At 31.2% G+C, this 26,413-nt stretch overlaps 4 protein-coding genes and 1 long non-coding RNA gene across 8 annotated transcripts; 4 read left to right on the forward strand and 1 right to left on the reverse strand.

Annotated features, from left to right (window-relative positions):
• Positions 1 to 5: 5 nt before the first annotated feature.
• On the reverse strand, positions 6 to 2,596 carry LOC100642985 (tRNA-dihydrouridine(47) synthase [NAD(P)(+)]-like). Its single transcript, XM_003403069.4, has 5 exons — positions 2,454 to 2,596; positions 895 to 2,191; positions 435 to 802; positions 232 to 360; positions 6 to 162 (listed from the first exon to the last, which is right to left on the reverse strand). Exons 1-5 carry the CDS (start codon positions 2,540 to 2,542, stop codon positions 90 to 92), a joined length of 1,956 nt encoding a protein of 651 aa, XP_003403117.3. The 5' UTR covers positions 2,543 to 2,596; the 3' UTR covers positions 6 to 89.
• Positions 2,554 to 3,275, forward strand: LOC125386567. Its single transcript, XR_007226838.1, has 2 exons — positions 2,554 to 2,673; positions 2,881 to 3,275. It is a non-coding gene; the product is annotated as an uncharacterized LOC125386567 (long non-coding RNA).
• Positions 3,276 to 3,839: 564 nt separating this feature from the next.
• On the forward strand, positions 3,840 to 8,256 carry LOC100642475 (putative sodium-dependent multivitamin transporter). The gene is given in 10 exon segments (XM_012319718.3): positions 3,840 to 3,982; positions 3,984 to 4,041; positions 4,807 to 4,935; positions 5,010 to 5,231; positions 5,315 to 5,655; positions 5,725 to 5,844; positions 5,902 to 6,119; positions 6,219 to 6,436; positions 6,527 to 6,759; positions 6,829 to 8,256. Coding segments are annotated over 10 exon segments (1,989 nt in total). The 5' UTR covers positions 3,840 to 3,854; the 3' UTR covers positions 7,151 to 8,256.
• Positions 8,257 to 11,198: 2,942 nt separating this feature from the next.
• On the forward strand, positions 11,199 to 21,601 carry LOC105666948 (sodium-coupled monocarboxylate transporter 1). Of its 4 annotated transcripts, none has more exons than XM_048413391.1 (9): positions 11,199 to 11,317; positions 17,201 to 17,543; positions 17,770 to 17,995; positions 18,072 to 18,139; positions 18,289 to 18,584; positions 18,671 to 18,889; positions 19,033 to 19,216; positions 19,386 to 19,670; positions 19,820 to 21,601. In XM_048413391.1, the coding sequence occupies exons 2-9, from the start codon at positions 17,211 to 17,213 to the stop codon at positions 20,066 to 20,068; spliced, it is 1,860 nt and encodes a 619-aa protein (XP_048269348.1). In that variant the 5' UTR covers positions 11,199 to 11,317; positions 17,201 to 17,210; the 3' UTR covers positions 20,069 to 21,601. The 4 variants fall into 4 exon arrangements, with proteins under 4 accessions (XP_048269348.1, XP_020723758.1, XP_048269347.1 ...); XM_020868099.2 differs by lacking the exon at positions 11,199 to 11,317 and adding an exon at positions 13,271 to 13,653; XM_048413390.1 differs by lacking the exon at positions 11,199 to 11,317 and adding an exon at positions 15,414 to 16,018.
• Positions 21,602 to 22,391: 790 nt separating this feature from the next.
• LOC100642744 (45 kDa calcium-binding protein) lies at positions 22,392 to 26,278 on the forward strand. The gene is made up of 5 exons (XM_003403067.4): positions 22,392 to 22,908; positions 23,135 to 23,594; positions 24,120 to 24,383; positions 24,663 to 24,844; positions 24,983 to 26,278. Exons 1-5 carry the CDS (start codon positions 22,855 to 22,857, stop codon positions 25,157 to 25,159), a joined length of 1,137 nt encoding a protein of 378 aa, XP_003403115.1. The 5' UTR covers positions 22,392 to 22,854; the 3' UTR covers positions 25,160 to 26,278.
• Positions 26,279 to 26,413: the final 135 nt, after the last annotated feature.

Raw genomic sequence — 26,413 nt, forward strand, 5'->3', positions numbered from 1 at the left:
TAGAATTTATTCTATGTATATTAAAATATATATTAAAAATAGGAAGAAAAAATGTGATATAAAACTATTTTGTTTACGTGACATATATATTATTTCCACGAGTTCGCCTTGTGTTTTGGCAAAAAATGAAATCCTTCAGGCACTTTTCCTAGTAACATTTCTCTGAAAATGAAGTCTAAGTTAAAACAAAGCAATTGCGTTAGATATGACATTGAAATAAAATATTTTTACGATAATTTAATCCAGTCTGCACAATTTGAACTGGCCATTAGCGTTTCCATATCATCACGGCCTCTATAAAATGGAGGTCTTTCATTAATCCTTTGTGGTGGTTTCTCTAATATTCCAACAGGAATATACCTAAACAGAAATAGAATTTAATAATTTGCACAACATATGTATATACAGTACCAAAATTATGAAATCAAAATTACCTATGCAAGAAAGATATCCACTCCAACATAAACCTCCTCGTTGTCTCGACGCCACGAGTGTCCGAACCCCAATGTTCAAGGCCATATTTAGAATATTTTCTCAAAATTTCAAATCTTTCTGAACTTGATATATCAATCAACTTCTTTTCTTTTATTTCAGTGAATATCCATGGCTTTATCAATGCTCCACGTCCTATGGTGATGCCATATATAGAAGTGTATGCATCTCGAACTCTTTGATAATCATCATATGATAAAATGTCTCCATTTCCAAATACTGGGATAGGATCAGCTAGTTCCGCGCATTTTTCTATATAATCCCAATCAGCTAACTTTGTATACCTTTGTTCACGTGATCTTCCATGAACCTACATTAATTTACAATTAATAGTTAGTATTTTTTAACATAATTTATTAAAGTCTTATCATAACAACTTCAGAGTATAATTAACTTACTCACAGTAATCATGGACACACCCCAATCACGAAATTTTGGCATCAACGTATGTGCAATAGGTTTATCTATGTAAACCCCTGTTCTAGTTTTTACAGTTAAAGGTATATTCATAACCTGGCTAACAGATTTCACAACAGTTTCTAGAACATTTAATCGATTCAGCATACCACTACCTCCTCCCTGTCTATAAATTAGATCTATAGGACAACCAAGATTTAAATCAATGAAATCAATATCAATTTCTTCATTCAGCAACTGTGCACATCTTGTTAATACTCCTGGGTTGTTTCCACAAAGCTGCACACCAAAAATGTCTTCAGATTCATGTCTTTTTACCAGAGCCCATTCTTCATGTGCCCCTTTCAATATCCTTGGTGCCAGAGCCATCTCTCCACAAGTTATGTCTGCTCCATATTCTTTGCATATTCTTCTAAATGGCAAGTTGCCTACTGTTGTCAATGGGCTTAACAATATCTTATTTTTCCAATTAATTTTTTTCTTTTCTGGATCCCTACATTTTATTAAATCATAATCTTCAATGGGGCCAAGTTTCTTCTCTGTATTTTGAGTCTCAGAAGCTTTATTCTTAGACTCATTAATAGAAGTATCTAATATTGGACTATCTTTTACCTCCGATTTATCTCTGTCCAAGGATTCATCAATTTGTTTAATTTTTTCTATCTCTGGCTCTTGTTTAACATTTTTTGTTCCTACATTTTTTCTAGATGGTCCATTTGCCTTAACAATATTTTCAGATTTAGAAAAATTATATTTGTGTTTTCTTAATTGTGTCTGAATATCTTTAGCTAAATGATTTTTTGTAGAAGGAGGCCTTTTTCTAAATTCGTTCATTTTTTCCTTGTTAATAATATTCAAACCTTCTTTTGTCAAGTGTTTGGAACCCATCCTACAGGCAGCACCACGTGGACACCTGCCGGTAAGCTCAAAGATATAGCATTCATCAGTGATATCATCTGGCTTAATCTTTAAATATTCAACTCTGTTGTGCAAAAATATGCACTGATTATTATCACATTTCTTTTCAGGTTCATCTACTGCTTGGTCAGCTACCCAAGGACATAAATTCAGTTCACGCTGTGTCTTAAATGGTGGTGGCCTTGCTTTGTTTTGCCCCCTGAGCTTTTCCTTTTTATCATCATTTTTAAGCTTTTTGGTTGGAGGCTCATCCGATATAGAAACATCCTCACTTAAATTAGTTGTATTATTTGATACTTTCTGCTTGTCAGTCTCAGTCAAACATTTTTCACTTAGAAGTCTTACATGATCTTCTATAATAAACCTGTGACATTTTATTATGAATACATTTATTATACAAAAATAAAAGCATTTTTTTTATCAGAAGATAAATTATTTAAGAAAATATTACAACATAGAAGTATTTTTGTGATCTGTATTTTATTGCGTTCGACAGGAAAGCTTTGCATAATGACAGAATGCCACGCGGTTCAAACAAATTGAGGTTATGTAGTTATACATGTTATTTATATGAGTTACCTTCAAAAAATTGAATGTTAATAGTCAAAATAACAATGATTACTTACTCTTCTTTGATTAAGCAGACACCTTTTTGTTTATCATCATTGTAATCAAATGAACAATCTTCCACACATTTTTCACTGTAATCTGCCATTTCAAACAAGTCGATTGCTTGAATAGATTTCGAGAGATCGATCAGTCGAGAACTCTGAAAATTCACGAATCAGTGGAAACGGCGTTATTAGTCAGCCATCACGGAAAATATTTAATTATTAGCAGAAATTGGTAGAAAATAGTAATCAATTTTACTGTAGTTCAGAGTATCATGCATTTGGAGTATTATTATAAATATTTCTATTTTTAATTACTATTTTAGTGTAAAATAATTTTTACAATGAGATTTTTCATTTCTACATAATTTAAAAATTAATAGTCACGTTTATCGAGTTTTTGTAGCTTCATCCAATTAATTAAGTCTCTATTTAATTCCAGGTAATGATTTCTTAAATCAGGATATCGATTACGTGTTACATAATTTTTGCATAACTGATGCATAACATATAACTGAGTGTGCTGAAATTAAGTATGATTTGAAAACATTAATGAAACGTTAAAAAATATTATTAAGTTATCCAGAATAAATAAAATGGCTAACTTTATAAAACCGATGCATCTATTTGCATATATTATTAGCTATTTAAATAGATATCGACTACCTTTGCCTCTAATTATGTCACCACAGTAATTTAAAAGTAGAGAACAGTGGCTCTCACAATAAAATTGTTGAAACCTATTTGTATTTAAAATAAAAAGAAATTTGATTTGCACACTTTTCTTACTAATAAAAGAATGTTGTATAATCTATAAATGATTTAAATTAATAAGCTTTTTATGGAGTTATTTATTAAGTATTTATGCCCAATTTTTTCCCAAACTTAATTTATTCCTTAATTAGTTTTCGGTATAATGATTTATATTCATAAAAAATCTAATTAACGAAGAAAAATAATCTTCCTGTATTTGCCAGTTTAAAATAAAAATTTTCATAAAAGAATTCTAATAAAATCCTAGATATATTCTCCAAAATATATGCTGGAAATTTTCAATATTTCTTAGGAGATTGGAATTCTTAACAAATGCTTAATATAAAGGCCAATTCATTATTGATTAAATACCTCATTAAAGAACGAAATAAAATTAAATACTCTCATTAAAGAATGAAAATAACCTTCTAAATTTTTCAATTTAAATTAGAAAGAAACATTCTAATTAAATTCTAATATTTTTTAAAGTGTGTTGAAATTTTTTAACATTTCTGAGCAAATTGAAATTTCCTAATCTAAATAAAAAATTTCCATAAATTCCAATAAAATTCCAATATTTTTTTAATTAATATGAAATGATACAGAAATGTATTTAAAATGGTACTCTCGTACCGTTTAAACCCGCACGCGCATATTTTCAATATGGTGTTGCGTACTCTTTCTACACGTGTCCTTGTGTACTCACGCGACTTTTTCATGCGAAAGATCAAGCATGTTAAAGTCCTCCAACAGTCAGTAAGAGACAGAACCGCGACGCGGATGAAGAGCGATCTGTCGTAGCGAGATATTTCTGTCAGTTGTATCGGTGAACGACGTTGTGACGGTCCCGGTAAGTTCGCAATATGCTCTACGATACATCTTTCTATCCATCGATATGAATTATTGTTGAAACGGCTGTTGTAAACCATGTAAACTATTATTTACGTCATTAACAATAGTTAGTCCTTCGATACAATCAAACACAGCGACTTAAATGATCAAAGAAATAGGATTACATGAAGTTTATGCGGTTGATAAGAACTATCGCTAATTTCGCAACCCAATAAATGAGGACCGTTATATTCATTGTTGTGCACTATGACAGTCCTAGATGATACTATAATTGGTCTGTACTATATAATTTGTTTATTTTATAACTGTAGTAAAGTAAACAGTATTTAAATATGAACTTCTCTGATCTCTATATGTGTCAATTAGTCTGCTTCTTGCATTATCTTGCAGGTTCTTAGATTTTATAATAATCTTTTTCTTAAGTGAGAATTTCTTTATTTTAAAAATAATTTGAACTAAATGTGATACATGTTCAAGCATTTGTGATGCAAAACTATAAGTTTTGCTTTCAGTAGATAATATTAGGAAATAATACTTAACACACATTATAAAGATATGGTGCTTAAGGTAGATTTAGTAGATTATACTTATATCTTTCTTAATTTGATCTTTCAGTTTGAACTTATACAATATATTTCAACTTTATTTTCTTCTTTGACTATTACATAGAATTATTTTCTGGTTAATATATATTGCATCTCCTAATGCATCTATAAAAATATGTGTATAAAATTAATAGAGTATTCTTTGCTTATATCAATAGAACAATAGTATGGAAGAAGTAGGTACATTACAATGGGAAGATTACCTGGTCATAGCAGCCACACTATGCATAAGTCTGAGCATAGGTATCTATTACCGGTTCAGTGGTGGACGACAAAAAACTATGGAGGTACATACATTATTCTTTTAAAATTGTGGCTTCTAAAACAATGTTAAATTAAAACAAAATTATTTTCTTAACAGGAATACTTCATTGCCAGCAGGTCAATGAGCATCACACCTGTGGCTGTCGCACTAGTGGTTTCCTTCATGTCTGCAATTACTTTATTAGGAGTTTCTGCAGAAAATTACACATATGGAACACAGTTTGTAGTAATTAATTTATCATACCTCATAGGAACTCCTCTTGTTTGTTATGGATTTTTACCAGTATTTTTTAAACTCCAAGCAACAAGTGCTTATGAGGTTTGTATGATAAACTTCATTTAAACAAAATAAAAATGATAAGAAACTATGTATATTTAAATTACATGTTTATTTTTTTCTAGTACTTAGAAAAACGTTTTGGAATCAGAGCTAGAATGATGGCTAGTTTTGTATACTGGCTGCAATTGCTTTTGTATTCTGGTGTTGTACTTTATGCTCCTGCTCTAGCATTAGAGGCAACAACAGGAATTTCTAAAACTGGCAGTATTATTATCCTTGGCTTAGTATGTGCCTTCTATTCAAGCATAGGGGGTATCAAAGCTGTCTTAATCACAGACGTGTTTCAAGGATTGCTGATGTTTGTTTCTATCTTTATTATTATCATCATAGCTGCTAACGAGGCTGGAGGTATAGGCAAAATCTGGCAAATAGCGGAGGAAGGACATAGGATTGAATTTGACAGGTATAATGTGTGGCACAATGAAAAATGATACCTTAATTTTGATAAACTAATTATGAAATATCTTTCAAGTATTTCAATAGACCCCACAGTTCGACATACTTGGTGGTCGCTCATTATTGGTGGTTTATGCACGTTTCTATCACTGTATGGTGTAAATCAAGTTCAAGTACAGCGTTTGTTAACAGTGAAGTAAGTATCACAATGAATAAAATATGAAATGTTATTAATTTTACATAATATTTTTAGAGATATAAAAGCAGCACAGAAAGCACTTTGGCTGGCATGGCCAATTTTGTCAATACTTTCAATGACTACGTGTTTCTCAGGATTAGCAATATATAGTAAATATTATAAATGTGATCCTTTGCTTCAAAAAAGGATATCATCTACAGATATGTTGATGCCTTTGTATGTCATGGACACCATGTCTGACAAACCTGGTTTACCTGGTCTTTTCATAGCAGGTAAAATTTATTGATATCTTTATTTTACCTATTAATGCTTAAAAATGTGTTAATGTAGGTGAAGTAAATTCTTCAAACTAATATATTCTCATATCTTAGGTATTTTTAGTGCTGGTCTCAGCACTATTTCAGCAGCATTAAATTCTTTGGCAGCAGTAACACTAGAAGATTATTTAAAGCCAGCATATAAAAAATGTTGTGGTAAGGAATTTTCCACGAGTATGTCGACAACCATGGCTAAGTTACTTGCCCTCATCTATGGAATTATTTCCATTGCCTTGGCGTTTCTGGCGCAATTATTGGGAGGTGTTTTACAGGTATCCTTTTTTACCGATTAAATCATAAGAATACTATAAAATATTGTCGGGATTTCATTTAAGAAAGTTTTATTTGTGTTGATGTTATAGGCTGGCCTAACAATATTTGGGGTAGTGGGTGGCCCATTATTAGGGCTTTTCACTCTTGGAATGCTCACAGAAACAGCTTCTGAAACAGGGTCTGTAATAGGCGCTACTGTGTCTCTAGCATTTTTGTTTTGGGTTGCTTTTGGACAACCTAGGCCTATTCCAACGACACTGCCAGTTACCAATAGTGGTTGTTCAAATACAACTATTTTCATCCCTATGGAAAAGATACCATTGTAAGCAATTCTTAACTTTAATTAATCTTTTAAAAAGGAAGTTTTATAATGAAGTAATGTTTTTTTTAGGAAATCAGATGATTACCTCTATATGTATCGGGTCTCTTATATGTGGTATGCTCCAATTGGATTTTTGATGACGTTCATCATTGGATTAGGCCTCAGTTACTGTTTGAGTCGGATATATAAAGAACCGAAAGTTGGGCTGGATACCAACTTGTTCTTCCCTCTAATAGGGGAACGTATACGTCACAGGAATAGGGAGATTTCTGATAGTAGCGAGAACGTGGTATCAAAGAATGCTACTGCGCACAAGAAGTACATTTTCGATGTAAATTCGGCTAATGATGTGATGGAAACTTCTGATGATACCAATACCACCAAACTTTAATGCATACTTGGTTAATCGCTTGCTTTCTTCAAGTGGCATTTTCGATTCTAGGCATTCCACATTTTGTTTTGTAAGCCTAAGTACTGTACGGGATTTGAAACCACTTAAGTTGGTCCCTTAAAAGAAAAAAGATGACATGTTCAAAGAATGAGTAGGAAAATTAAATTATTATCTATATTTACAATACTAAATTTAATTTTATCGTAGTTTGGCTGTGCTGCTTTGGGAGAAATAAAAAGCATGATTAATTCATACATTTATTGATAAATTGTTGGAGGTAATTTTAGAATGAACCAGCTGGGCTAGAAAATTTACCATTTGGACATGTCAGTTCAAACACCAATATTATATTATAAAAAGGTATTTATCGGTGCTTTTAGCCCATAATAATTACTTATTTGTTATTTAGACAATAGTATTTCACTATCAGGCGAATGTCTTCCACCTTGTTCCTAAACTGCCATTTTGTAATTTGTCTATAAGATGTTTTACAGAAATGCACAAGTTACTTACTTTGTTTCACATATCAAAGATACGATGGTATATGAATTTTTATGGTACCAAAAGAAATGTCTTTTATTCCAAAGAATTTGTGCAAATCTGCTCAATACAGATACTTAATGTATTCATTCTTAAGTATCACAAATATTGTACAAATTTCCTTATGGAATTATATTTTTCGTAGATGCACCAAAAAAAACAGGTCTAATCTTTTTTACAATTGGACAATAATTAATTAAACAATAATTCTTTTTACTTTAGAATTGAGAAACATGCACTACAAAATTGTACCTATGTAAGTAATAATACTCTCTTACCAAAAGAGGCTATGTTTTACCTCCAAATATAAAAAGATATATTTTTATATACAATAGTTCAATACAGAATGTTCTATGGATAACTCATGGTGTTCTCCAAAACATATATTCGTAGAGTGTAAATTTTAAATTTATAATAGGTTTGTTATTTAGTGTGATGACATATGCAACACTTCCGTCATTTTTTTGAGCTAGTCTGTCAGTCAGTATAATGTAACAATATATTTATTCAAGCTTCACTGTACTATGTGACAGGGGTCAATAAAACAATGTATGTGTGAAAGGAAACGATGCTATGAGTAGCAGCAATTATTTTCAGTTTCTCCTCTTGTTTATCCAATGAAGAATCAAGTAATTACAATTAACAGTAAGACAATCGAGCAGCAGGAATGAGTATTTATTGTTAGAAATGATGGACTAGCTTAGAACTGAAATTTGTGGCTTTTAATTCCCTCTTTAATACATTTTATCTCTTTCAATAAAGCAAATCAGAAGACTTCTTGAATTATTCCAGGGAATAACATATATTCATAACATAACTTCTTTAACATACTTTGCATTAACTTATATTACAACTAACTTCCAGCCAATGAAATTTAATTATATTTGAAGTTTGTCAGACTCTTTAATGGAAAAATTTGTTTGGAATTAATTACAAGCATAATTTTTTGTAGGAATTAGTGTTATGAAATTTTGAGAGAAAAATAAAAGGGGACAACGTGTATTGAAATAAGTTCTCGCAGAAGAAAGAGAACGATCTAAGGTGCATCTGGAGAGAAGCAAGTCCCAGATCAAACTACCAGTGACCAGTTGAAACCAGTTTCAATTTATCCGTGGCTCGCGCTTCGATTACTGGGCTCTTTTTAATTATTTTTCTAGCGAAACTGTGACCGCCATTTTCCACGTCCACTACTTCTTTAACAGCCAATTAATCCATCAGGAAATCTAACTGACATTCTTTTTAAACGAGGTGTCGAATGTTATACTTGCCCATGTCCTCTGAAAGACTCAGTCTTCCTCGAATTAGTTAATTCTCTTTCGAATACGATTATCCATCATGAAATTGCCGTTAAAAAGTAAATACAGATATAAAATTTACCATTTTAACTTGACAAGTAAGTATGAGATTCTTGGATATGCAAACTAGAATTACTAAAAAATTAATAAATAAATATTTTATGTTTATTATAAATATTTAGATTTGTGTTATATTAATCAATTTTCTGGTCTTAACTTATAATAAATACAAAATAATACTGTATTTTTTTTTTTTTGACAACTTGTTACAATAAATAATATACTTTATTGTACAAAAATCACTTTATCTATTATATTGAATATTTCAGTATAGGATTTTTGAATGTATAAATTAGAAGTATTGAAAAATACAGAGCAAGTATCTTATTAAATATCTTATATTTGTCTTTTGATCATTCTTTCTGGTTTTAATGAATAAACAAATTATTGTAAGAAGAAGCTATTGTAACATTGCAGTGATTTAAATAATGATTTATTTCACTCGATTAAATAAAATTTTTATGAATCTGACAGTATAATGTACAGATGTATTTATATTTACTTATTCTTATACTTACTTCTGTTTATCTTTCTAAGGTTCTCTTTCTCCCTGTTACTCTCTCTTTCCCCTGAAACTCTATACACAGGATCATCCTGCTGTTTACCTTCGAAGTCAACGGTCTCTTTACCTTGATCGTGTGGCATTATGCGAGCAAAACTAAGAAACAGAAAGAAAAACAGAAAACGTGTAGAATTGTCGATTATTTTGACAGCCGAAGTATTTTATTAAATTAGACTAAACCAAAAATATAGATTATAAACGATGTCAAACGAATAGTGTATTTGAAATACCTGTGTGTGTGTGTGTGTGTGTATGAGCGTATTTATGCGTTTTTCTCGAGCTCGTAGAGTGTATGAAAAATTCGAATTTCTCAGCTTTCACAAATTTGAAGTACTATTTTAATTGTTTGTGAATTGAAAATTTGTTTGACGAAAGAGTAAGTACTAATTTTATTTTGATTCTTTTAAAAGGAAACTACTAATTAACCTAAGGATATAGCTTCATTTATATAAAATTTCAATATCTTCTTTAGTGGAATACTAATTTTAGATTTTAAAGCTTTTTAATCTTTATATTTATACAATCTAACAAATTAATTATTGAATGGGAAAAAGTTTCAATATCTTTAAATATCTTCTTCAGTACGTCCCTTCAATATTTCTTCAAAAGAAGATTAATTTTACATTTTACTTTTACATTTATATTTTGTATAGTTTATATATAATTTATTGCCATCAATTGTTAAATCATTTGGAAGTATTCCTTGAAGAAGAAATTTACTAGATATCTCTAAATGTGTAATTACTGGTTAGTAATGTTATTTATTTCGGTGTGTTCATTCATCAATTAGCGGTGTAACTTGTTTAACCCGACATGAATCATGCGTTCCTAGTAGAATTACTATAATCATTAGAGGAAGAGAATTTCATTGTATCATGTTGTGCCATATATAATCTGGAGCATTTCTCGCCTCTCCCCACCACGTTCTTTTGTGTTTTCATACGCATAGTGCAGGCGTAATAGTGAATTAACTTATGTTTCAATTATCAAAATGTAAGCTAAACAAATTTTAGAAGACAATCACGTTTAGAAAACCTATAAAACGACAGATTCATTCAGAAAAACCCATGAGTTCTCCATTGCTAGAATGAATAACAGATAATCTTCTATATTTAATCATGAACACATTGTACATTTTTCCTAAAATTATCTTCAACTATTTTCACTGATGAAGACTGTCAAGTTCTTCATTCCTACTTTTATCAAATCTTTTTGCATAATCTTTTAACTTCAAATTTTTTAATTTTTCTTCCTTCTTCGTTATTAATTCCAATTCTTAATTATACTTAACTCTTCTAACTCTTCTGCCTCCTAAATTATGAAATATTTCTTCCTTTCTCATTGTTAACTTTTTTTGAGTCTGTTTGCTACTTATAACAAAAATGATATAAATGAAAGTGTCAGAGATGTAGAACTTAGAGGAATATTGTTGATTTACAACCCTTTAAATGGTAACCGGTTGAATCCCGTTCCAACTGACTGCAAACATGGTTTTTATGTATACTCTGGTTGGCGTCGATTTTTCATGTTCCAATCTTCAGCATACAGAGCGGGTAGTGGTAGTTTATTAGCTCTCTTTATCGAGGAAACCATTGCAATCGCGAGTTTGCTCCTGTAACTGTTCATGGTGTCTCTTGACATTCTTCATAAAGTATGTTTTCGAGTACGAGTTGCTTCATGGAAGCTGTGGAGAATAAGGATATGGAAACGGTAAGTTTATTAAAGAAAATGAGGGAAGAATTGGAGAAAATAGTAGCCTGTTGCATGAAATTATAATTTAGAGTATTTTTCCCTTCTTTAAATATGACATTCTCCATTTTAGTCTCTTTTGGTGTTTTACAAAGGTGGAATAATTACTTAGAAGTGTCTGCGATTGTACTTCTTAGCTGTTTTAGTATTCTGGTAATAGAATTCGTCATAATTTCTGCTTCTTCATTTGCTTTTAAATTTCCTTATTAAAATATTAAAATTATATAGTGAGATATTAAAATATTAAAATACTCCTAAACTTGAATTCTTTTATTTTTTAGCATTTTGCATTAGTATTTCCTATAATATCTTCTTGAATTTTTGCTTTGTAACCATATTAGAATTTGTTTTTCTTCTTAGTATTTTTATATTAGTATTTTTCATAATTTCTCCTTTCTTCATTTCTTCTAGAATTTGTCCTGCAATTATAGCAGAATATTCTTCAATTAGACTTTCCTTTTCTTCAATATTTTTGTATTATAATGTTGAACAAAGGAAAAGGAGAAGAAAAAGAAAGCGAAAAATAAAGAAGATTTAGAATATTCTTCTGCTCAACTCTTCTTCATTTTTAGAAGCTTTGCATTAAATTTCTACTTAATACATGCTTTCTTCGTTTCTCCTACCATTACATTTCTTTCTTTTGCGTTTTATGACTGTATAGTAAGAGCTTCTTCTACTTGATGGACATATTGTAGTATTTGCTGTAATTATAAATAGATAGCTAACACCATTTGTAGCAAATATCTTACTATCAAGTTGCGTCAAACCATAACGACTATCAATTGCCATTAACATAATTTTTCCCGTGTCTACGATGCATAACAGCTGTTTAGCATTTGAATTGGCAATTTATGCAATTCATCAATAAACAGAGAAACCATGTGTAATTTTATCATGTTTATCTGCAATCTGGAGCAACAGCTGTATGAAATTATAAGGAAAATAAAAGAAAGATTCGGTAGCAATTAGATCGTTGATAATAAAAATTAAAAGAAGATTTTATCAGCATTAAGCGTTCGTTTATTCTAAGTCAAGTCTATTATTCTACGTTAAACTTTACTAATTAAAAGTAATTTCTAAGTTATGACGTTGACTGTCTTCGCTTAATTATGAATAATAAGTCTGTCATTGAGAATTTAGGAAGATCACGGTGTCTTCCACATAAACATGGATCAATTAAATTAATCTTCAAAATTATATAAGATACATTCTGCTTTAAAGAAGATATAATAACATTAAATACAAATTTTCATTTCTTCTTTCGATGTTTTCCTTTCTACTAAAATTTGTCCTTAAATTCTCTACTTTCTCCTCTTTTCTAAATTCTTTTCTTTTAAAAGTCTCTTCTTTCTTTCTTCTTTGTTTCTTGCGTAACGTTTTGCGTGGTATAATGATATAACGATATAAAACTCTTACTAGGATAATTTGATTAAAGCACGAGAATCAATGGGATGACAATAGAGTGTCACGGAGAAGAGTTTTCAAAAAAAGTTAAAAAGTTTGAAAAATTGAAAGCGCCACCTAACCAACAATTTTTCTAATTTTTCTAAGAACAAAAATCTACCCTCATATTCCACCCTCAAAGTATCAAATTAATATTTCCAACATTTAGAAGACATAATCTATATTCTACATCTTACCATTCTCACTTAATTAACAATCTTTCATATTGAAAATAAAACAATTAAAAAGAAATTTTTAATAAAAATAAGAGAGAAATCTACCAATTTTATATTACACCCTCGCCCCTCTTCTCCTTATAGCTTAGAGTATCATGTCTTTACCCTAAACACACGTAAGCCACTTAATAACAGCGTAATTATCGTGGTCATAAGTATCGTTTTCATAAGTCCGCAGAATGGAAGAAACTCGCAGCTCTGGAAGGGGCTGGTTCATATAAATGGACACATGTGACAATTAAAACGACAGTCTGAAATCGTTCTCCGCTTAATCCGCCGGCTCCGTTCCAAACAAGACGCGTGAAACTGAGAATTCCAATTAATTAGTTAGCTAGAGTTTCTCGTCACGACTTCTTCAATTCCATCTGGGACAATTCTGAACAGCTAGTTTGATCCGTTGCTCGCTAAAAAATCCGAGCATATATGCGTTACGTCAGGAAGGCTAGCAGCAAGATTATACAGCTGCAATTTCGTACCTTTTTACCAACTACAGGACATCATTAGCCCCTTAGACCATCATTTTCATATTTTTCTTTGTATATCTTCTTCTCTTCTTCTTCTTATTCTTCCATCTTGGGAAGGTGGACTACGTTTGGGTTATCTAGAAGTTGTCAACAGGTAAGATTTTGTTTTGTAAATCTTTTTTGATATTTTGAGTGGCTTTTTTAATGGTATCTGTAAGTTTTGATAAAATAAAAAAGTAAAATTTTTAATTCTGAAGATATTTTTGCTGTTTGTGTACTGAGTAGTTTCTTTAAAGTATCTGTTGGTTCTTGTATAGATAAGGGTAGGCTTTTAAAGTAAAATGGTAAGATTTTTAATTCTGAACATTTTTTTTAATTTCTTCAATGGTTTTGGTAAAATTTTAACTTTATAAGTGGAGTTTTAGAAGTATTTGTTGCCCCTACTAAAGTGAAGAAGTAAAATTTAATTTTGAAAATATTCTTTATTATATTCTAAATGATTTGTTAGTATTTGTTGTCTTCAGTAAGGGTGGAGGCATAGTTTTTCTTGAAGAAGTTAAATGTTTCAGGCAAAATGCTTCGAAAGTTATTGAGGATAAGATTTTGACGTATTAATAGTTTGAAAATGTTGTAACTCTTGAAAATTTCTTGGCAAGATATTTCAAAATGTATCGAAACAAAAATTTACAGAATTTGGAGAATTTGTATAAATTTTCAGAAATTAAGATACCTAAAAAATTATAAAATTTATAAAAAATCCACAGAGATCAAAAAATCTATATCAATTCATAGGAAGAGAAAACAAATATCACAAAATTCATAAAAATAATAAAACAATCAATTTATGGAAAAGTTGCACATTCTACAGTAAAAAGTTATTAAAATTGAGTTGAAATACAAGGCACATGTCATGAAAAGAATAAATAACGTGGCATTACCTCCTTTATTCATTTAGCTATCCTATAAGAGGCGATAATATTTACGGATATCTGGTTCCCTTTGTAATTATCAAAGGAAGGTCCTGTATTTCCGCTTGTCAGCTTTCAAATGGATTACAATTGTAATCCACGTTTTGTTTCTCCATTGATATTCTAATGACAATCGCACTTGCTCATGCACTTAAATCAACCTTTTATCTTGTAGCATCGTTATTGCCAGAGTTCATAGCCCTGTTATTAACCAAGACTATCTTTTATCTTTTCAGAAGCATTTATCATTATATTTAAATGTATTCTTCTTCTCTTTAATATTAAATAATTTAGTCTTATAATGGAAGAATAGCCAAGACATTTTTAGTATTTAATTAAAATTTGTTGTCAGAGCTTTCTCTGGAAGCTAATTCTAACATAGTGATTCTTCCACTTAATGAAAATGGTTGCAACCCAGAATCCTAATGGAAACTACTCTTAATGAGAACTACTTTTACCAAGAATTACTTTTAATGAAAAATACCCTTAATGAGAACCAGACACGTAATGATAATTTAATAACAATTAAGAGTATTTACTAATACCAATAATTAGTACTAGTAACGAGATAAATTATAAAAATTTATTAGTGATAGCGTCATGTTTTACAATTTTTGAAATCCAGATTCCACACTTAAACCTCCTCTTTCACAAAAGTACTCCAAAAATGAAATCTACATAAAGAAAAGTTCTCTGTCATTTTTCATTTTTCACTTTATATAATATCTAATATTTCAAAAATAAGTTTGATTTTTATGGGTCTTTTATTGAAGAAAATGTTCAGGTTTGGAATTCAGACTCTAAAATCAAATTTACATAAAATAATTTCGGATAATAATATAAAATGAAAAATGAAATAGAAATTTGTAGAGGAATAAATTTATAGAAATTCACATTTATAGAAAAAACCATAAAATAAAATATAGAAATAGAAAATTTGTGGGAATTTATAGCAGAACAAATGTACAAAAATTAAACAATCTATGGGCACACTTATCCAATTAAAAAATGAAGAGATACTTATAAATTGCATAAGACAAAATATAGCAACTGAATACCTCATAAACTAAAGAAGAAATCATAAAAATATACAGAATTCAATAAGAAGAGAAAGAAGAGATATGAAAAATTGATGTGAAAGTGTTCTTATATTGACTTGAAATACAATGGAAGATTTTCATGTGCATAAAATTGTTTATATGTGAATATGATAGAAGATGTGACTATGATTCCTTATTTAATTACATGTTCCTCCTGGGTTTGGACAAATTGAACCCATTTGTTTTTGACTTAACTGGTACTAGCCAGAGTCAATCAGATTCCTTAATGATGATCGAACGCCGGTGTTAATAGCCACAATTACGGTGCAAATCCTTCTAAACAATTACATCAAATGGTGAGACATGATATACGTTCAATAATCGTCCCATTCCAACCAAAGCGCACATAGAACACACACTTTGCTTATGTAAGAAAGAATCAAGTTGACTAAACGATTACTAAGCCCATTTGGTCTGTGTATTCATACTGGATCGATCGACACGTGCAACTGTGAGTTAAGTATTTAGGTTTCAATGCAGCCGATAAACATAGATCTGTAACAAATGAAACAAGAAAATGTAATTTGTTTTGAGATACGTGCTTTTATATATGGAGGAAGAGATGGAATTTTGAGGAATTCCTTTGAGAATTATTTTCTTCTTTGAAAGATTTATTTTCGTAAGTCTTGGAAATTTCTTCGAAAATTATTTTGTTCCTTGGCAGATTGATCTGTAAAATAATATTTTATGGCAATATTTTTCAATAATATACCGATACCGAGATTTTCAGATATTTCAGAATTTTGGGAAGACAAAGATTCAAGGGGAAGAAATTTTGGGGAATTTCATAGAAAATCATTCTGTTCTTTGAAAGATTAGATTGAAGAAGATATAATTATATAATATAACTATCTCAAAATAATATTTTGTGAGAATTTTCTAACAATGTTTTGATGGCAATCTTCAATAATAAATTTTAAAAATGAAAATGGGAATTGGAAATTTAAAAAAGATTGATTATGGATTGATTGAAAGGAAAAATCAGTTGTTATGTTTTTTACACATTTAATAATTTAAGCGATACCGCAGATATGTAAAATGATATGGAAACCGAACGCATAATGGAAATCAATCTGGGTAGCGCAGAAGTATCGGTTGGCTACGTTTTCCACGTGATTGTAGATCTATAGAAAACGCAGGATCGAGTGTCAATAAATGAAGCTCAAGGACGGAAAATACCGAGTACAATTGACATTTGCCTCAATTAGTCTTACTTATATTTCATGTGTATTCATAATCGATATTTATTATATTTTTAGCAAATTTAAATTTAACAAATTTTTTTACAACTAGTTTAATAAAAATTTACTATGTGGTTGATTAAAAGAAGTATATAGGTAGACACAAGTACTTTTGACAATTTGAATAAGATTATTTTCTACTTATCAGAGATTAATAATGTATGGAAATTTATAGAGAAAGAAATATACAGTAATTAGAAAATCTATGAGCACGTTTCTTCAATTAAAAAATGTAGGAAAAAGTATAAAAATTTAGTACCCTCAAAAGATAAAAATATTCAAAATGAAAAGAAGGAACTATATCAAAAAAATATCCTAACCCCAATTTATTTCAAAAGAAGAAAAAAAGCTATAACTCACATTTATGAGAAAATTTTCTTTTTGTATTCAAGCTCCTGAAAAATGAGGTCGCGTGTTTTGGTACTATTCTTCTGTCTGGCGATTTCTTCAGCAGAACAGCGGCCATCCGCAGAGACAAAAGAAGAATGCATAGAAAATCACCCTGTTCTTCTCTACTATTTTTCATGGGCCGACTATATGGTGTTGGCTGCTATGTTGGTAATCTCATGCTTAATAGGTACTTTCTATGGTTTCTTCGCTAAGAAGCAGGAAACCAGTCAGGACTTCCTGCTTGGTGGTTCAAGCATGGGAACGTTGCCTATGGCAATGTCACTGGCCGCTAGTTTTATTACGGCTATTGAACTTCTGGGAAATCCTGCCGAAATGTATGAACAGGTATATTTTTTTAAAAGGGTATGATTCTATACAGTAGATTTAGATTTATTTTGGAAAATAAATTTTTTAATTAATTTTACCAATATAATTTAGAGATCCATGGATTTCTAATTATACCGATCTTCTTACTTTTTGGTGATTAAACATTTATATCCAATATACTGACTCATCAAATTCTAACTGCACTACAGTTATTATAATAAAACGTTTGTTTGAAAAATTACAGGGTACTCAATTCTGGATGACATGTCTGTCTTTTATTTTGGTTGTACCCATTACCTCCTGCCTATACCTGCCGGTTTACATGAAACTGAGATTAACCTCGAGCTATGAGTATCTTAATCTTCGTTTCAACCGGCATTGTAGACTACTTGCCGGAGGTCTTTACATGCTGCAGATGATCTTCTACACATCTGTAGCTGTATATGCGCCAGCGTTAGCTTTAAGTCACGGTGAGCTTCAATGAAATGTGATACGACTCGACTAATCCGCGTCTTCTCGTAATTAATGTGCCTTCTCTTCTTACAGTCACGGGCCTCAATACTTACATAGCCGTCACTCTAGTCTACGTAGTCTGTATCTTCTACGCCTCACAGGTATCTATCCTTCACCTTGATTAATTCGAAGATATATTTTTCAAGTTCCTTTGTTTTCTTTGTTTAGTTTCTTCTTTGTTTTCTTCTCATTTCTCTTCTTCCAAATCATCATTTTCTTCCTTCATTTTTATTTTCTTCGTCCATTCTAGGGTGGAATGAAGGCCGTCATAATGACGGACACCTTCCAAGCAGCGGTGCTCCTCGGCTCCCTCTTCTTAATCGTTGGATATGGTCTTTTTTGGGAAGGTGGACCTTCCTTAGTATGGCAAGTCAACGAACAATCTGGAAGAATGGAATTCTTTAACATGAACCCCAGTCCAACTGTCCGACATAGCTTCTGGAGCGTGGTAATTGGTGGGACCATTTACTGGACCAGCATGTTTTGTAGCAATCAAGCTTCCGTCCAAAAGTACCTTAGCGTAGAAAACATTGGTCAAGTTAGAACGTAAATATATTCAAAAATTTATTAAATAAATAAAAAATGTACATATCTTCAGTTTCATATTGTTTTAATTTATCATTCTATTCCAGAGCCTTATGGGTATCAGCTTTTGGTATGATTATAATATATACCATAAACTTCTTGACTGGTATGGTGCTCTATAGCACTTACAAAGACTGTGATCCTCTACTAGCTGGCTATATAAGTGGCCAGGATCAATTGTTGCCACTATACGTTATGAATTTCATGGGCAGTCTCAAGGGAGTGCCTGGGTTTTTTGTTGCTGGGATATTCGCTGCCTCATTGGGGTATGTTGAATAACTTTTTCTGTATGTTGCATATCCTTTTCTTAATTAATAAGATAGCTGGGTTAATATATAAAGAGCAAATATTTATATAAAATTTGTAACGATTCCAAACTGAAGAAAATACATCTTGGAAAATGTTTCAGAACCGTGGCAAGTGCTCTGAATTCCCTGGCGGCCATAACCTGTGAAGACATTCTCCAAGGGGTACTCAAAATGGAGATGCCGGCCAGGAAGGGTGCAATTTATGCTAGGTGGATTAGTATCTTCTTTGGAGCGCTTAGTTTCGCTTTGGTTTTTGTCGTAGAACGACTTGGTAGCGTTCTTCAGGTATCAATTTCTTCATATACCATTCTCTTCTTTCAAAATTTCTATGAAGTAATTGCTCTATCAAATTTAAGCCATAAAAATAATTGAGTTCGTGCTAAACTTCTAACATAATATATTTAATGCGAACTTATTTTTTTGACATCATGGTGGATGAAAATTAATTTTGCAGGTCGCACTTTCGTTTAATGGCATGGTCGGGGGTATTACCCTGGGATTATTTTCCTTGGGAATGTTTATTCCATGGGCAAATGCCAAAGGAGCAATTGTTGGTGCCATCACCAGTATGGTAATCGTTCTTTGGATTGGCCTGGGAGCTCAAATTGCTTTACTAAATGGTCAAATTCACCTAGACAACAAGCCAGTGTCAGTCGATGCTTGCCCATGCATTAACGCTACAGATATGAACCTAAAACAATTAACTGACAACAATGATGAAGTTTACTCCATATATAAGGTACTTATTTTATTATTTTCCTATAATTCTATTTATTTGTTTCTCATAGTAGCTTCTGACCTTTATATTTCCACTAGAAAAACAAAGACCTTAATGATAATGAATTATTTACTCTTTAAAATTTTAATTTTTGTTCCGTTTATTTTTAGATCAGTTATCTATGGTACAGTGGAATAGGTTGCATCCTGACAATGTTGGTAGGCGTGATCGTGAGCTGTTTTACAGGCTTTCAGAACTCAGCAGACCTCGACCAGAACCTCCTGAGTCCACCCATTGCTTCTTTGTTCTGTATCAAAAGAAAACCACGTGCCAATAATGTCCATGGTATCACAAACTTTGGTCTGGAATTGGACGATGAAAAATCTCAGGTGGAAAATACAAAAAGTCCAAAGATATGAAGAACAATACCTATTAGTACATTTAGGGAAGATTCTAGGGACTGAAACTTCCTCTTGAGATTATAAGATTATGAGAACAATCAGATTATTTTAGAGAATTATGGGAATATTCCAAAGAATTTGTCCAAAAGGCAGCAGTTCCTAATTGCAACAGTATATTCGCTATTTTTATTTCTTGAAGGTTGTTTTCTATAGTCAGTTAGGGAAGATCTGCGCTGACTGCACTAGAAAAGTCTACGTGTTAGTTTTTAACAAAAGAAACTTGCTAAATAGCAAAATGATAAGTGCAGAAATGATTAAGAATTCACTTTTGAGAATTAATTTTGTTGCCTCTTGCTAAGGTTTCATAATTCATTATAAGTTTGCAAAGTACAATGATAGATTGCTTCATTCTGATTACGGTGCTTACATAAGGCTCCAAGAGAAGAAGGATAATTAAAATATTGACTATTAAGAAGTTCTTCTACTTTGACAACTGAAGAATAGATAAGAAGATTCTGAATTTCAAACTTAAAGTTTTGAAACCTAAACAGGGCAGAATGAAGCGTTATCAGTAAACAAGCCAAAGTAACAAAAGTCTTTCGAAGAGACTCAATTAGGAATACCTTTAGAGTATGGAGTATCTTACTTTTTATATTTTTAGAGTATCATGAAGAAGATAGTATTTAAAGAATATTGATGAAGAAACAGAATTTTAGTAGCTTAGAAAAGGACTATGGATACTTACATATTTAAGGATACTTAGAGAAGACTCCTTGCCAGGAGACGACTCGGGATTGTGTAGAATAGTTTATTTATGGCAGTAATTATTGATATAGTACTTACTTTATTTTGTGAATTTCAACCATTCCTGAGCAAGAAACCTTCTCGCGGGCGGTTGCAATAATTAAAAATTAATTACTAGGAAATTTTTTCTCTAAGTTTTTGTCATATTTAAAGAAATACATTATTCTATTATTTTTATTTTTATATTCATATACAAAAAATATTTTTATTATTTTTATACTTTTAATCTAAATGGAAATAACTGTTATTTTAAATTTGAAGAATCTTCTTCGTTTTAATATGAAAGGATTATTTACTTCTTAAAAGTAAAATTTTGCAGTTGATGTTTTATCAGTATGTTAAAGGTTTAACGAGTGCAATTTTTTCTTTTCTTTCGTAGAGAAACGAATTTTTATACTTTTCTTCATCTCTTCAAGCATCACTCCCGCCTTGAGAAGCTTCTACCGCGTGAAACGTCAACGATTAGTTTAGGAATCTTCCTTTTAACGCCTTGTCAACTCTGGAATGGTTTTTCTCCTCTTCTTTTCTATTCTTCGCTTTTTTCTTCTCTTATTTTTTTATATTGTGGAGATGAAAAATCATTCTTTCACTTGACTGCGGATCTGTACTTCGTTTCTTCCGAGTATTTAAGTAGCTGAGAATATACATGATTATATTTCAAGTAAGTTTCTTCATTCTTAAATAAAGTATTTGTATATGAATATTTATGTATATAGGAAGAGAAATGTATTAGATAGCTTTGTTACACTTGTGAGTCTTCATTTCTCCTATTCCTTTCCTGTGTAATATTCCTCTATTATTATACGTAATCATATATTAATTTAAATATGTGAGTTTTTGTGTGTGAATCTTTATGTATTAATTTAATAGAACTTTTTCTTAGCTTTCCTTTCATTGTCTCAAAAAGAAATCTAATTTCAAATAAGAAAAGATGTAATAAAAAAATGAATGACAAAAATAAATACTTTTAAGAAATCTAGATATTATAATTATAAATTAGATATTAAATAGAAGCATTTCCCTAAGAATTATAAAATTCCTAAATAAGACGGAAAGGACTGGAAAGAAGATTTTTTTCTTCTTTTCTTCAATGAAATCTTCTTAATTTTCTCATTTACTCTGATTGATAATAAATGCCTGCAAATTTACATCTTTATGAACATAATTTAAGAAATGGAACCCAGATACAAAATTATTTTATTATATTTCAATATTTCATATATGTTTGGGTATCATATGTATTCTCTTCACTTTTTACACAAATCCTCAATTTACTCATTAGCATCCAAAAAAAAACAACTAAGAGGTCATTGCTCTAAGAAGCTGGTTCAGAAAATTGATCAGAGGAACAAGAAGCTGTGGTCCAACTTTTACCACTACGGTTCAATCAGGAGACAGAGAATATGCATCTGTGATAAGAAGAACAGTGACAGAGACGGCGATAAAAGTGGAACAGGGAACGCCATTGGAAGAGGAGAGAGAGAGAGAGAGAGAGAGAGAGAGAGAGAGAGAGAGAGAGAGCCATAGAGAAAGGACACGACAGTGAAAGTGGATCAATACGCAGTTAACGTTTCGCCAGGCAGCGTGCAGCCAGAGTTCTCCTTGATATTCGTGTTTTTGTCAAAGAACAGAGAGCTATTAGTGCAGCAAATAGACTTTGTGCAGTGTCATCATCATAAATTGTCTTGTTACGCAAAATTACTTCATTATTAACATTGTGTCATTAATTTATACTCCATTTCTTGTTCAATGTTTCTTACTAAGTGCATACAAGCTCTGAATACGTTGGTAGGATTGTTGTTATTAGCTTGTACTGTTTTGATGCGTGTTGAGTCATGAGTATCTATGGTGCAGTGCCATCAGTGATAGTGTTAAACGCAAGGACCTATGAGTGACTGTTAGCAATGATTTCTGAGAAGCTAGATAGGTAGTCACAGTGATGATAATTGAGGATTAAATGTAGGGATGGGAAACTTCAAGTTCTGGGGCTGCATAATGGTATGTGGTGGTCTTGCATTGTAAAGGGAGAACCAGCCATGTATCTTTCCTATTTTGTAAGTAGATTATGTAGTTTTCTCATTCTTTTTTCTATGTTCCAAAAGACTTTCTTAATAATGACAGTAATTAGACTATCTCAATGCTGTTTCCTGCTGTGAAATAAGAAAATCTTAGAATATTTAATAAAAATTCCAAATATAAGAAGATAAATAATACAATTTTTCTGAGAAGAAATCTTCAAATTAAATTTCTATTTCACTTATCTCAATGCTTTCTTAATAGGTACACAAAGTCACCTTCAAGTCAGATTTACGGTGCTTCCGTTTCCTCCGTTGGACAATTCTAGTGCCTCTCGTTATTTATTTGTCCCTGTTCTTCTTCAAGTACAACAGAAACGTGCCCTTAAGGAGTCTGACGTCCACCACCGCTGTACAAGATAACAAAGGATTCATGATTGAGAATCTTTTCATAGAACTGGAAGCAATGACGGCTGACAAAAGGGATTTGGAACATTATAAAGAAATTGATAAGAATATCAAGGACGTGGAGGAGGCAGAGAATCAGGAGAATCCGAGAACTTTGCTGGAGAATATCTTTCAAAGAGCTGATACTAATCAGGATCAGTTGTTGGACATCCAAGAATTGGCCAGATGGATTCATACGAAAATTACCGAGCATATCAGCCGAGCCATAAAAGAAAATGTTGGTTTATTTACCGCTATAGATAATAATCCGCGGAATGGTGAGTAATTTTAATTGTACAGATCAGTTTAAATGTAGATTTTGGAGATTTAAGATACAAATTTAAGAGAAGATATTCTTCTTTGTAGAGAAGACATAAGTGTCACTTGAATGTAGAAGAATACAGAACAAATAAATATATAATAATTTCTAAAAAGAATATCTAAAAACTATTCTAATTCTACGAAAAATTTTAAAAACATTGAAAAACAATAATTTTTTCCTGAGAATACAAGAAGAAAGGAGACTATACAGTTAAACTTTAAGCTCAACTATAATATAAATACCAATCTTTTAATTGTACAAAATTGAATAGAAAGCAAATTATTTCAGGGAAAATTTCAAAATTTCAAAACTAAAATCAGTGTAAAATTATTTATTAAAAAATTCTTTAAGAAACAAACTTTCATTAATAGAAATATTCAATGTTTTCAGTTTATCTAAACGATAAGTGTTAAATCAATGGCCAGTAGAAAGTAGATATGAAAGAGAATGTAAAATTGTATGTTCCCTCTGAATATTCCAGGCGAGATCTCATGGGAAGAGTATCACGGGCACTTTCTCAGATCCCACGGATTCCCCGAGAGCTATGTGAGCTCGCACGACAAGAAACATAGCGATATGTCGCGTACCTTAAAAGAGAGTATAATGAGAGACAGAGCTAGATGGGCGGAAGCGGCAAGAAATGATCCGGAGAGATTGGCACTCGACGAGTTTCTGGCTTTCACCCACCCTGAGAGCAGTCATAGGGCCTTACTGCAAATGGTCGAAGATCTGTTTGAGAAATTTGGTATGGACACTTTATATTTTACCTGGAAACATAATTTTTTAACTTTTACGAATGAATTTTTATTTTTGGCTGTTTTTACAATTCTTATTTTAAACATTTAATTTTAAAGGTACTTTTAGTGTGCTACATCATTTTCAGCCTTTTCGAGATAAAAAATAACTAACAATTTTCCTAATTCCCTTTTTATACTAATTTTTTATAGTGTAAATGTTAAGAATAATGATTCTGTATCAGCAGAATAATAATTTACATCATTCTTCTATCTTTTTTTCATTCTAGACCGCGATGGGGATGAACAGTTGACAGAAGACGAATTCTCGGATTTACCCTCAGAAGGGGTAGGTCTGGACTTGAAGGAAGACAAACGAGAAGCGGTAGGCGGAAGTGACGACAGGCGGAAGGAGTTCAGACATCTTATTGACAAAAATAAAAATGGAAAAGCCGATAGAACAGAACTTCTGGTAATAAATCTGAATCTGCCATTTTCAAGGACACATTTATTAAATTTATTAAGCATATATTTATACATATTAAAGGAAACAAATTTTTGTTAAAGTTTTTTATTTTTCATTAATTTTTTAATTAAAATTTTATACCAGATGTATATAGACCCAACAAATCCAAGACACGCGATACAAGAGGCTCAACATTTAATAAGCGTGTCAGATACGAATCTCGACGAGAAATTAAACCTATCCGAGATTCTGAGCAAAATGGACCTGTTCCTGGGTAGTAAAATGGTGGACACGGAAAGAAGTTTCCACGACGAGTTTTAATTGCTCAAGATTGAAAAAAGAGACTCAATGTTTAAGTAAAGAGAAGAGGACAACTGCTTTAATTTTCTAAAGCAAAATGGAACCTACTCTCCAAAATTGGGCGCCATTTTTTATTGTCAGGAACCTAACCTTATTGTTGACAGTGAACTAACCTCCTAATCGATAGCGAAACACAATGATAGCGTTTTTTTTATATGAAATTTGGTAAATTGTGCCCAATTTTGATTTTCTAAAAACCTTTTCTTCAATAAGAAGGGTCCTACTCTTGCCGAAGCAGACAATATCTGTTTCTAAATGATACTGATACTAAGTGTCTCAGTAATTTTCAATTAGATTGAGCCTTATAATCATAACCTATAAATTAAGAGTTTGAATGTTTTGTTTGGATAAGTCAACGAGTTAAACTATTACACTTATGGGTTAAAGAACTTATTTTTCCACAAGGATAGGCATCATTCTGCTTTCTCTGTTCCTCTAACCCAGAATTGATGTCTCTGTCTCTCACTCTAATAGATAATCCAGTATTACTATTATATATTGAATTTTGTACGTTTATTAGAAAGCACAACGAAGATTTTCATGTGCTTTTAAACCGTGTCTGTGATAGTCTTTTAACGTAGAATATTATTTTCGAAATTGAGGTTAGAACGTCCATTAAGGTTATGTCTACTACTACAAGAATTTTTTAAGATTATTTATTGCGCTTTTCTGTTAATTCGTGATAGAACAAATTCTCAATGGAAAAAGAAACTGGACAGTAATAATAACTTGAAAGGAACGATGTTGAAGATATGAATCAGATTTTAGAATCCGTCCTTTCAGTGGATCTCCACGGTTATTTATTTAACACAAGTTTCTTCGTTAAACTTTCATAACTTTAAGAATTCTAATCGCGCAAGATTTCGTCTATTATTAAATAGATTTAATTTGCGACTTTAAGAAGTATTTACATAAATGTGTTACATATGTAATTATAGAGGACATATATCTTACGTTGACTGAAATTTGTAGAAATAAAAATTATGGATGTTCCTTCTCGAAGAAACAATCTTGTACTTTATAAAACGTGTTTTTTTGTACATTTATGGTGGCAATAAAAATTATTTGCAAATATCAAAATATTATGTATTTCTACTTAAAACAAACCGTGTGTTTCCTAATTTAATTTAAAATTCTATAAAATTTTGAGGTAACAATTGTTTAATGGGTAGACGATGGAAATGTATACTATTTTCTAAATGTTAAAAAGAAGTA

This window comes from Bombus terrestris, chromosome 16 (assembly GCF_910591885.1).
Source record: "Bombus terrestris chromosome 16, iyBomTerr1.2, whole genome shotgun sequence".
Taxonomy (NCBI): Eukaryota; Metazoa; Arthropoda; class Insecta; order Hymenoptera; family Apidae; genus Bombus; species Bombus terrestris.

Coding starts and splice junctions, on each gene's coding strand:
- LOC100642744 (XM_003403067.4), top strand. CDS start 22,855: ATGTGGTGGTCTTGCATTGTAAAGGGAGAACCAGCCATGTATCTTTCC. Junction 23,595..24,119: donor AGATAATAATCCGCGGAATG/GTGAGTAATTTT, acceptor TGAATATTCCAG/GCGAGATCTCATGGGAAGAG. Junction 24,384..24,662: donor AGATCTGTTTGAGAAATTTG/GTATGGACACTT, acceptor TTTTCATTCTAG/ACCGCGATGGGGATGAACAG.
- LOC100642985 (XM_003403069.4), bottom strand. CDS start 2,542: ATGGCAGATTACAGTGAAAAATGTGTGGAAGATTGTTCATTTGATTAC. Junction 2,192..2,453: donor GTCTGCTTAATCAAAGAAGA/GTAAGTAATCAT, acceptor AAAATGTCACAG/GTTTATTATAGAAGATCATG. Junction 361..434: donor TGGATATCTTTCTTGCATAG/GTAATTTTGATT, acceptor ATTTCTGTTTAG/GTATATTCCTGTTGGAATAT.
- LOC105666948 (XM_048413391.1), top strand. CDS start 17,211: ATGAGGTCGCGTGTTTTGGTACTATTCTTCTGTCTGGCGATTTCTTCA. Junction 18,890..19,032: donor ATATTCGCTGCCTCATTGGG/GTATGTTGAATA, acceptor AAAATGTTTCAG/AACCGTGGCAAGTGCTCTGA. Junction 19,671..19,819: donor AAGTTTACTCCATATATAAG/GTACTTATTTTA, acceptor GTTTATTTTTAG/ATCAGTTATCTATGGTACAG.